The sequence below is a fragment of the Mustelus asterias genome, chromosome 3 (assembly GCF_964213995.1).
Source record: "Mustelus asterias chromosome 3, sMusAst1.hap1.1, whole genome shotgun sequence".
Lineage (NCBI taxonomy): Eukaryota > Metazoa > Chordata > Chondrichthyes > Carcharhiniformes > Triakidae > Mustelus > Mustelus asterias.
In genome coordinates this window covers 6552691-6563284 of record NC_135803.1, presented here as the reverse complement: position 1 = coordinate 6563284, position 10594 = coordinate 6552691, and the positions used below count along the sequence as shown (strand labels likewise).

The following is a 10594-nucleotide window of genomic DNA, read 5'->3' as shown; positions in this document are numbered from 1 at the left end:
TAGGGATGTTATAAGACGATATCCTAATACTGGGGAACCAATGGGGAATAGTCTAGGAAGCCAGAATCCGGGAACGGTCATTCCTCTGTGAGATATGGACATCATCCTTTAAATTAATAAAGGAGCTAGTTTTATTTGTATCATTGTGAGTGATTTACTATATAGAGACCGGTAAACACAGGGATATAGATAGGACAAAAGATTGGCTCCAACACAACGAATATTGAAACCGACTGACTGCCGGGTGGCTGCCTCTGGGTGGGGAAGAACACAATGGTTTCATTTGTTGTCAAGTGTTATAAAGATGTTCTCTTGCATTGTAATTTAGTTCCAGAATGTCGACGAACAGGAACTAAACTCCATCACCATGCCCTATCCACAAAGGACGTACCTTTCGAGCAAGTTGGCATAGATTTGGCAGGGTCTTTAGAGTGATTAGTACATTCTGTCAATTACCGATGACATAACCAGACATCCAGGGGCTATCCCCTGTTGCAAAACTCAATACCAAAAACATTGGCAAGAGTCAATTAGCATGCTTCCCAGGGATGGAATTCCAGAGGAGATTCTGACAGATTAAGGGCACCCCATTGAAACCCATACCAGCAGGAGGCAGACCGAAGCTTAAGTTTAAAGTTTATTTATTAGTATCACAAGTAGGCTTACATTAATACTGCAATGAAGTTACTGTGAAAATCCCCTAGTCACCACACTCTGGTGCCTGTCCTGGTACACGGAGGGAGAATTTAGCATGGCCAATGCAACTAAACAGCACGTCTTTCAGATTGAGAGAGGAAACCGGAGCACCCGGAGGAAACCCATGCAGACATGGGGAGAATGTGCAAACTTCACACAGACAGTGACCCAAGCCAGGAATTGAACGCAGATCCCTGGCGCTGTGAGGCAGCAGTGCTAACCACTGTGCCACTGTGTCATTAACCTTTAATGCAACAACTTACCAAATGCCTTTTGGAAAAGAAACTAGGGTCAATTTAGCATGGCCAATCCACCTAACCCGCACATCTTTGGACCGTGGGAGGAAACCCATGCAGACACGGGGAGAATGTGCAAACTCCACACAGACAGCCATGCAAGGCCAGAATCAAACCCGGGTCCCTGGCACTGTAAGGCAGCAGTGCCAACCACTGTGCCACTGTGCCACCTGTGCAAGTTGTTAAAGGTTAAGGCACTTTGAGCCTCATTATTGTACATAACGCTTACAATTTGAAATGTTCCTCAGTACTTCCAATTTGTGAGCATTGAGACAAGCCCTTAAGTATCTAATTATTGACCAAGAATTTCCACGTTGGAAACTCGGCAATCAGGGCACAAGTCCAGTTAGTTTTCCAAGTTGATGTCATGGTTCAAATTTCTGCTTAAAATTACTGGCATAATTACAAGCATAAAATGTCCCACGGACCAGCACAATCAGACAGCCCAATAATAGAATTCCTTATATTTTTATCCTTGCATTAAATGAATAACCCTCGATATATTTAAGGCTGCTAAGCTGGTACAGTTTGATTAACACAGCTGATAATGGATTGATCAGAACAACAGCATTTTTAATCAGTGTCTAATCGACCGAGTGACCCAATTTTAAATTACTGAAAATTACTTTTAAAAAACCTTTGCAGAATCATTTACCCTTTCACTGGTGCGCAGTTTCATAGCAAATTAAATGTTTTTTAATATTTAAAAGCTTTTAAAAAAGCGCTTGTTAGTTTCTTCGAAGGTCTGTGAATGGCACGTTGGCAGAAACTTAGAGCGGTGAATTATTCTGCCTGGGGGGAGTCTGGTTTGCAGATTTAGCTGCGCATGGAGTCCCTCAGTCTTTTCATAGAGTCATAGAGGTTTACAGCATGGAAACAGGCCCTTTGGCCCAACTTGTCCATGCCACCATTTTTTTAACCCCTAAGCTAGTCCCAATTGCCCACATTTGGCCCATATCCCTCTATACCCATCGTACCCATGTAATGCTTTTTAAAAGACAGAATTGTACCCACCTCTATCTACTATTACCTCTGGCAGCTTGTTCCAGACATTCACCACCCTCTGTGTGAAACAATTGCCCCTCTGTATCCTTTTGTATCTCTCCCCTCTCACGTTAAACCTATGCCCTCTAGTTTTAGACTCCCTTACCTTTGGGAAAAGATATTGACTATCTAGCTGATCTATACTCCTCATTATTTTATAGACCTCTATAAGGTCACCCCTAAGCCTTCTACGCACCAGGGAAAAAAGTCCCAGTCTCTCCATCCTCTCCTTAGACATCATACTCTGGTTTTCTCTGGTTTGTTAAATTTCGGATGAATTGCAAAGAAGTACAATTTCCCCCAACTCCCAGAGGAGTGGGAGGGAGAGAGTCGGCCCTCTGTGGAATGTGATGGGACACAGTCTGAAAGAGGGAGATGGAGGCAATAACTTCTATCATCAGATGGCACAGGAAGTGCAATGGGTCGACTGTACCAAGAGGATGGAGTCAGAGAGATGGACTAGAGCGACTAGGCAGACATTTGGGCTGACAAGCCCCTCCCTGCCTCCAACTACTACAGGCAGTAGAAACTGAAACGATTCAAAAAGGGAGAGTTTAATGAGGATGAAAAGAGATTTCTTGATGTTTGAAGTGATGCTAAATAGCTTAAGACTGGCAGGTTTGACAAGCAAGCAAGGGTGGCACAGTGATTAGCACTGCTGCCTCACAGCACCAGGGACCTGGGTTCAATTTCAGTCTTGGGTCACTGTCTGTGACGAGTTCGCACATTCTCCCCATGTCTGCGTGGGTTTCCTCCGGGTGCTCCAGTTTCCTCCCACACTCCAAAGATGTGGAGGTCAGGTGGATTAGCCATGGTAAATGCATGGGATTACGGGGATAGGGTGGAGGGGAGGGCATGGGTGGGATGTACTTTCGGAGAGTTGGTGCAGCCTGAATGGCTTCTTTCTTCAGTGTCGGGATTCTATGATTCTATGTCATTTGGAATTGTTCGAGGGGCGGAATGAACTAATTAAGTTTCAATTTGACAATATAGAGACTATCAGAAAATAGCCCAAATAAATGAGTGAGAATTAATTATTTGAGGTCTTCGTACTTTATCCCAGTCTTCAATTCACAGAAAGCCTTTCGTAGATCCAATCAAAGCTCAAGAACCAAATAAGGCTCAATGGATCCCTGGAGGGGAGACAGTATTTGGGGACCTTCAGTGTGCTTTATCAGACTCAGAACCCTGCCTGACTTTAGTGTGCGATGTTGGCCTGGGGCAGTACGATCCCAGGACACTTACGGAGCCAAGTATCCCATAACTTAGCTTGAAAACAGAAATACGTTGGGGTCAAGGGGCTGCGTTTAGTGATCAAATAGGTGGTGGAATTCCTAAAATACCTTTAATTAGAGAGAGTGTATTCGACAACCCTCCCACACCCCACACCCCCTGTTCTCCCACCAATTTAAGTGGAAGTGGGTGAATAGGGAAGGAAATTCATGGGTAATTTGTTAGTTTATGTTCCTCTCACCACATTGCCTTGACTATTGAGCAGGTATATGATTACCCTCCACCCAATTTGTGTCTTATGACAGGAATTGTCCAAGTCCCCGGTTCTTTGCTGCCAGGGCTGCAATGTTTCACAGCGAGAAAGAGAGAGACAATCCATACATGGACAACGGGCCTACAGGAGATCACTCTGTCTCTCTCTCTCTCTCTCTCCACATCTCAAGGGAAACCTGTCTCCACTTCACAGGCCACATCTGCAGCAGAAGGGCAGAGCACTCAAACACACTGCGAGGATTGTCAGATTGCAAGACAAGAAAAGGAATAGATCCACTCAGGAATTTTCAATAATCAGAAAATACAGACACTCCCCAAAATGGAATGGTCAGTTTGCTTAACCAAAATTATAGATTGATGAAGAGGATTATTCAGACACCTACACATGCACACACCCCTCCCCTATATACACCAACAGGGATGATACGTGAGCCATAGGTCTTTTGGAGTGCAGTCTTTGTAATACGGGCAGCATATTAAGTTATAGAAAAGTAGAGAATTACCAGAGCAAGTTGGCATGGTTTTAAGAAACCTCAGCTGTCTCGAGTCAGGGATATTTCACAGTCTGTGATAAGAGGCAAGGGAAAGATTCCATTAAAGAGAGGATGCAACTGAGAGTGACAAGGTGTTGGTGGGAAATAATCCCCATTACTGTTGGATCCATGGCTGCAGATAAAGACAATTTTTATTCCAGTCCAATTTAACTGCACAGTAACAACTCACCTTCCTTACAAGACCCCAAAGCTCGTGATACAGTTGTATAGTTTGACAAGAGCCAACTATTGAACGTCTGGGTCTGACCCCAGCCAGCGAGACAGTGAAAAGATAAATAGGAGTAAAGGAAGCAGACAGACAGTTGGAGATGGAGACAGACAGAGACGGAGACACACAGATACGGCGACAGACAGAGACAGAGACACACAGGTGCGGGGACAGACACAGAGGCACACAGAGACACACAGATCCAGGGATAGACAGAGACAGGGACAGGCAGAGACTTGCAGATGGTCAATGCAGGCTGTTCAACCTTGCGAGGCATCACAGCTGAATCCAATCCTGTTTTTGCCCAACATACATACACACTCCCATGGATGTTAGGAAGAGGGACAGTGATCAGGAATAGCATCCTATCTGATTCCCCCCTCTCGCCACCCCCTCTGTCAGAACTGAGGCCAACTTCAGGCACTTCAGCCATTCTCAGCTCACTCAGTGCCTGAGCCGCGATTGAACACAAGCAGTGTTGAGGGTGGGTTTCCATTTGCTCAGGTTAATAAACCGCTACGAGACTGAGACTCGAGCAACGCAGGCCCAATCCCCACCCCAAAGCCCACTTGCTTTGGCAGAAAGAGGTTACTGCGATAAGTTAGTGTGAGTTTAGCATGCAAAAATCCAGTCCTGCGGAGGCACCCAGTGAACTAACAGCCAGATTCACATCCTGCTGTCGCTGTGAGCGAGGGCGGAGAACCTGCCGCCCAGCCAGATCTCCGTTCACTGCAGCGGGACTGGAGAATCCCGCCGGCGTGAACAGCTGGAGAATCCCACCCACAGTATCGTCCCAATCCACTCCTTCCAAATATTAATGAAGTCCGCTGCCCTTTTGGAAAACCTACGGAATTTCGACAGGAGAAATAACACCTTAAAACACTCTGTCCACGATATTCCGATTGAAACAGGGGCCCAGTTATCCCGAACCCGGTCATATTCCGGCTCCTCATTGCACCCAGGCTTCCCGCAGTGTTTAAAGTGCTGCAGCATCTGGTCCTCACTTCAGCCCAGAGGCTTCTGCCACTTGCTTTGGAATGACCACTCGGGGGTTGGCGGAGAGGGGGGATATAATACCCATTCTTCTTTTGAAAACACAAACAATTTCTAACCAAAGAACTTTCAAACGTCCCCTCCCCACCTGTCGGAGGAAATTGAAAAGCATTATTGTTCGAAAGTTGCATTCAAAACCCATCTAATCTTCTTGGATTTAGTCTTCAAGGTGCTCAAGATACCAGGTTCAATGTGTATCGTATTAGACATTCTGCTTTGAATAGCGCTATTGAAGTGTTTTGGTCCTTTCAGAGGGCCTGAGGGGTATCGGGGCTCCCACTACCCCCAACTCGTCCTCAAAAGAACTTGTCGTCTATTCTAAAGTGGGGCCTGGTGACATCATCGGGGTTGATGAAGACGGAGATGGATTTCCCAGGGTTCTCGGTCACCAGCTGCTGCAGCTTCTTGGCCAGTCGGTCGTCCGGCTGACGACTCTCCCCGGAGCCGTTGTCCGAGGACGGGGAAGGCGTACCGGAACTGCTACCCCTCCGGTGGATGTCCTGGGTCAGCCGGTTGGCAGCCTTGGCGTGCTCGATGGCGGTGCGCAGGTGCTCGGCAGGGTCGGAGCGCACTGACGAGAGCTTGCGGGCGTGGAGCACGGCCGTTTCATCGGAGAGATGCTCGAACATGTTGCACTGTGGGATGAAGTAGTTGGGGCAGGACCTGTTAACCAGGCAGTGCTGGAGATCATCAATCAAACCAAGCAGAAAGTCTGCAGCGTATTCCTCCTGGGCCAGGAAGGTGGCGGGGAGTCTATCACAGGCCCAGAGCATCATACTCCTCAGGTGATACGGACTGATGGCTTTGGGTCGGGACAAAAGCTTCATAATGATGGCCTTGCAGGCTTGATAGGCTTGCATGAGGCTGCTGGAGATGCATTTCTTCAACTGGACTTCACTTCGCGCAAAGGACAGACGCCATTCGTTCTCCCTTTTCCCATTGAGAGAGGCGGCGGGCACCAGATAGAAACCACTGATCACCTCCTCTTCTGTGATCTTGCCGTCCCAGAAGTGGTTCTCCATCAGCCAGCTCTGGGCAACCGCGGGCCAGCCCTTGAAGGAGACCACGGGGATGATGTCGTACAGCATGCGGCTGGAGCCCACGGCCAGGATGACGGAGATCACCGTGCTGTTCCTCTCCACCTTCTCCACCTTCGGCATCCCGCGCTGGGGCTTCTTCTGGATCTCGGCCAGCACCACAGTGATGGCCTCGTAAAACCAGTCGGCCACTCGGGTGGGGGAGAAAAAGTAGTTGGTGCCTCCGTTGATGTGGTCCACGATGGTGCAGCAGTCTTTCCACTTGTTGATGGTCCCCTCGTCGAAGAGTCGGAGACTCAGCCAAGAGTGACAGAGCGCCGAGTGGCGCATGTCCAGAGTGACTGGCTGGTTTCGGTCATGGAGTTTGAGGGCCGGTACCAGGAGAGTGAAGTCCATGTCATAATCCGTCCCCCGGACGTAGATGCTAAGTTCCTCAAGGTCCATGTCCACCACACCTTCTCGGACACCTCCGGACAGCAGGAGGTACTCGTTGGCCACTGGAAGCTTCTGGTCCAACTTCTGCACCATGCCTGGTCAAAACAAAACAGAAATATGTACAAAGGAGACAATCTGGGCTTGGAAGAATAAACCAAACAAATTGCTTCTTGTGAAACCAAAGCCCCCTCTATCCTTCTGGCTTGATAATCGTTTAGCAAAGATAAAATTCTAGGCGATATTGGGCTCCCAGTTTCCCATCAACATTTGGTTCCCAGAACTCTCTGAAATCTCTGCACTCCTCCAATTCTAGCATCTTGGATTCCCAATCAGGTTACATATCTGATTGTGACCATTTCAGAATTGGTGGCTGTGCCTTCAGCAGCCTCGGCCCTTAGTTCCGGAATTCCCTACCTCAACCTCATCACCCTTTAAAACTGGTCTGATAAGATGTTCTGTGGCTCGGTGGCAAACTTTGTTTGATAATGTCCCAACGCAAAGCTTTGTGTTTACTGTGCCATAGGTGCTATATAAATGTACATCGGTGCTGTTGGATTATCAGTAAAGTGACACAAGGCAGCAAAAGTGGGTTTATTGATCAACAAATGAGAACTAGATTATCAGGGCAGCCACTACAACAGCAACTTGCATTTATATAATGCCTCTAACTTAATAAAATGCCCCAAGGTGCTTCAAAAGATAATTGCAAATCAAAGTTTGACATCGAACCACATGAAGAGATACAAGGACCGATGACCAATAGCTTAGTCAAAGAAGTCACGTTTTAAGGTACATCTTAAAGGAGGGAAGTGTGATGATACTATGCAATTTTGATACATCTTATGCTTAAGGGGCTGCTTTAAGAGGAAGTGCATCGTTACAAGAGTCGATTTGTCTGGGAAAGCACGCAGCTCAAGTGCTGAAGATGCACGATAGTAGCTGAGTTTAGTTGAGTTTAGAGATGTGCTACTTTGTAGGGTTAATGGACCTTTTGTGTATTTAGGTTCTCCAGGATTTTTAGACTAGGTATGCAGAATCATGCGAGTTTTGGTTAGGTTGATTGACAGGGACAGAGTCGTGTGGTTAATGGGAGGAGCTAAGCCTGCAGGAAAAAACATTTTATTTTCATTATAAAATAAAGAACAGTTGCTGCCTGGAGCTGGCAAAAGAAATAAGTGTCGTTCTAACTATCTATCTGTCTGTCTGTACGGAAGTTTTCTGAAAGCTTCAAGATTGTTAACCTAAGTAAAAGCAAGTATGCTAGTATTGTGCTGACTAATTTTAAAGACAGGTTTAAGTCTATAAGAGAAATATTGCTTCATTGGCACTCATAGTGATAGGTTAGCAGTTAAGAATTGTATCTTGCTATGTTTGAGTACTGTTCAATTGTTAAATGTGAAGCTAATTCATTTGTTAAAGTTATACTGTGTTGTTAAATAAAGTTTGTTTTGATAAAAGCTCTCTTGTTTGTCAGTAGAATCGCACCTGGGGCGAAGCATCCTATCCTCGCACTAATGCCAAAGTAGAAAATTGTTGGGGCCCAGTCTGGCTTCACAACATACCTTGGGATTTCTGATCTTGTACCCTAACAGAAGCAAGGCACAGAGGGCAAGGTTTGAGGGGGAAATAGACCATAAGACATAGGAACAGAATTAGGCCACTCGGCCCATCGAGTCTGCTCCGCCATTCAATCATGGCTGATATTTTTCTCATCCCCATTCTCCTGCCTTTTCCCCATAACTCCTGATCCTCTTATTAATCAAGAACCTATCTATCTCTGTCTTAAAGACACTCAATGACCTGGCCTCCACAGCCTTCTGCGGCAAAGAGTTCCACAGATTCACCACACTCTGGCTAAACAAAATTCCTCCTCATCTCTGTTCTAAAGGATCGTCCCTTTAGCCTGAGGTTGTACCCTCTGGTTCTAGTTTGTCCCACCAGTGGAAACACCCTCTCCACGTCCACTCTATCCAGGCCTCGCAGTATCGTGTAAGTTTCAATAAGATCCCCCCTCATCCTTCTAAACTCCAACTAGTACAGACTCAGAGTCCTCAACCGTTCCTCATACGACAAGCTCTTCATTCCAGGGATCATTCTTGTGAGCCTCCTCTGGACCCTTTCCAAGGAAATCCAGAGGCGAGGACTGAGTGAGCTGAAGGCATGGCCCATTGGGGAAGCCGGAGAGGGCAGAATTAGAGGAGCGTGGTGTTGTTGGGCTGGGCTGGGGGGGGGGGGGGGGGGGGGGTAACCATGGAAGCAGTTGTAAACAAGAAATGAGAATTTTCTAATTGATGCGCTGCTTAACCTCGAACAACAATAGGAAAGTGATGAGAGTAAATACAGAGGGATGGAGCGGGAGGTAAGTGTTATTAAGAAACAGTGTAGAGGAGTTGGATTAATACCCCACAGCGTCAGGGACCCAGGTTCAATTCTGGCCTCGGGTCACTGTCTGTGCAGAGTCTGCACGTTCTCCCCATGTCTGCGTGGGTTTCCTCCGGGCAATCCGGTTTCCTCCCACAGTCCAAAGGCTAGGTGGATTGGCCATGCTAAATTGACCCTTAGGGTCAGGGGGATTAGCAGGGTAAATATGTAGGGTGATGGGAATCGGGCCTGGCTGGGATTGTTGTCAGTGCAGACTCAATAGGCCAAACGGCGTCCTTCTGAACTGTAGGGATTCTACAACAGCAACTGTTTGGGCTGGACCACGCGCATAAATCAGTCTTAGAATCATAGAATCCCTACAGTACAGAAAGAGGCCATTCGGCCCATCGAGTCTGCACCGACCACAATCCCACCCAAGCCCTACCCCCATATCCCTACATATTTTATCCACTAATCCCTCTAACCTACGCGTCTCAGGACACTAAGGGCAATTTTAGCATGGCCAATCAACCTAACCTGCACATCTTTGGACTGTGGGAGGAAACCGGAGCACCCGGAGGAAACCCACGCAGACACGAGGAGGATGTGCAAACTCCACACAGACAGTGACCCAAACCGGGAATCGAACCCAGGTCCCTGGAGCTGTGAAGCAGCAGTGCTAACCACTGTGCTACCGTGCCGTCTTGAAATAACTTCAATCTGTTGGTATCATTATATATATATTTTTATGAAGTTTCATTATTCCTTTGAAATATTTCCAATATTCCCTCACACCTCATTCCTCTGGTCCTTGTACCTAACTCAATGAATCCATCTTGCCCTCATAGCCTTTATATGCCCGGCTAATTTATGGGACTGTGTGATTTTTGCTTACAAACTCTGGGTCTGAAGATCATGGGTTCAAGTCCCCACCCCGCAGACCTGAGTATGAGATCCAGGACTACAGCCAGTGCTGGGTTGTCAGAAAGATTATCGGGTGGATGAGATATCAAAATAAAGTCCCCTCTGCCCTTATAGGTGGACATAAAGGATCCCACAGCACTAATTTGAAGAGGATCACGGGAAATCTCCCCGGTGTTCTGGCATCAGTATCCCTCCCTCTATTAAAATGGGTTAAAAAAATCATCTGCTCATTACACCAGCGCTGTTTGTGGGATCTTGCTGTGCAGAAATTGGCTGCCCACTTTCCTACAGGACAACTGTGGGAACACTTGAAAAGGTTTTCATTGGCTGTTGGACATCTTGAGATCATGAAAAATGCTGCATTCCCAGACCCTCCCTGGATGAGTTCAAAGTTCAAGGTTCTATCAACTTGCTCTAGGCAACAGTCAGCACAACCGCTGCACTTAGATGCCGAGCTGACATTTTACGTCAAGCATTTTA

General features: G+C 46.9%; 1 protein-coding gene across 1 annotated transcript in view; it reads right to left on the bottom strand.

Annotated features, from left to right (window-relative positions):
- Positions 1-596: 596 nt before the first annotated feature.
- LOC144486472 (nucleotidyltransferase MB21D2) overlaps positions 597-10594 on the bottom strand; it is a 52851-nt gene continuing 42853 nt past the window's right edge. Inside the window, exon 2 of the mRNA XM_078204518.1 lies at positions 597-6924. Coding sequence (XP_078060644.1) covers positions 5654-6924 — 1271 coding nt within the window. The 3' untranslated portion in view covers positions 597-5653. The remainder of the gene's footprint in view (positions 6925-10594) is intronic.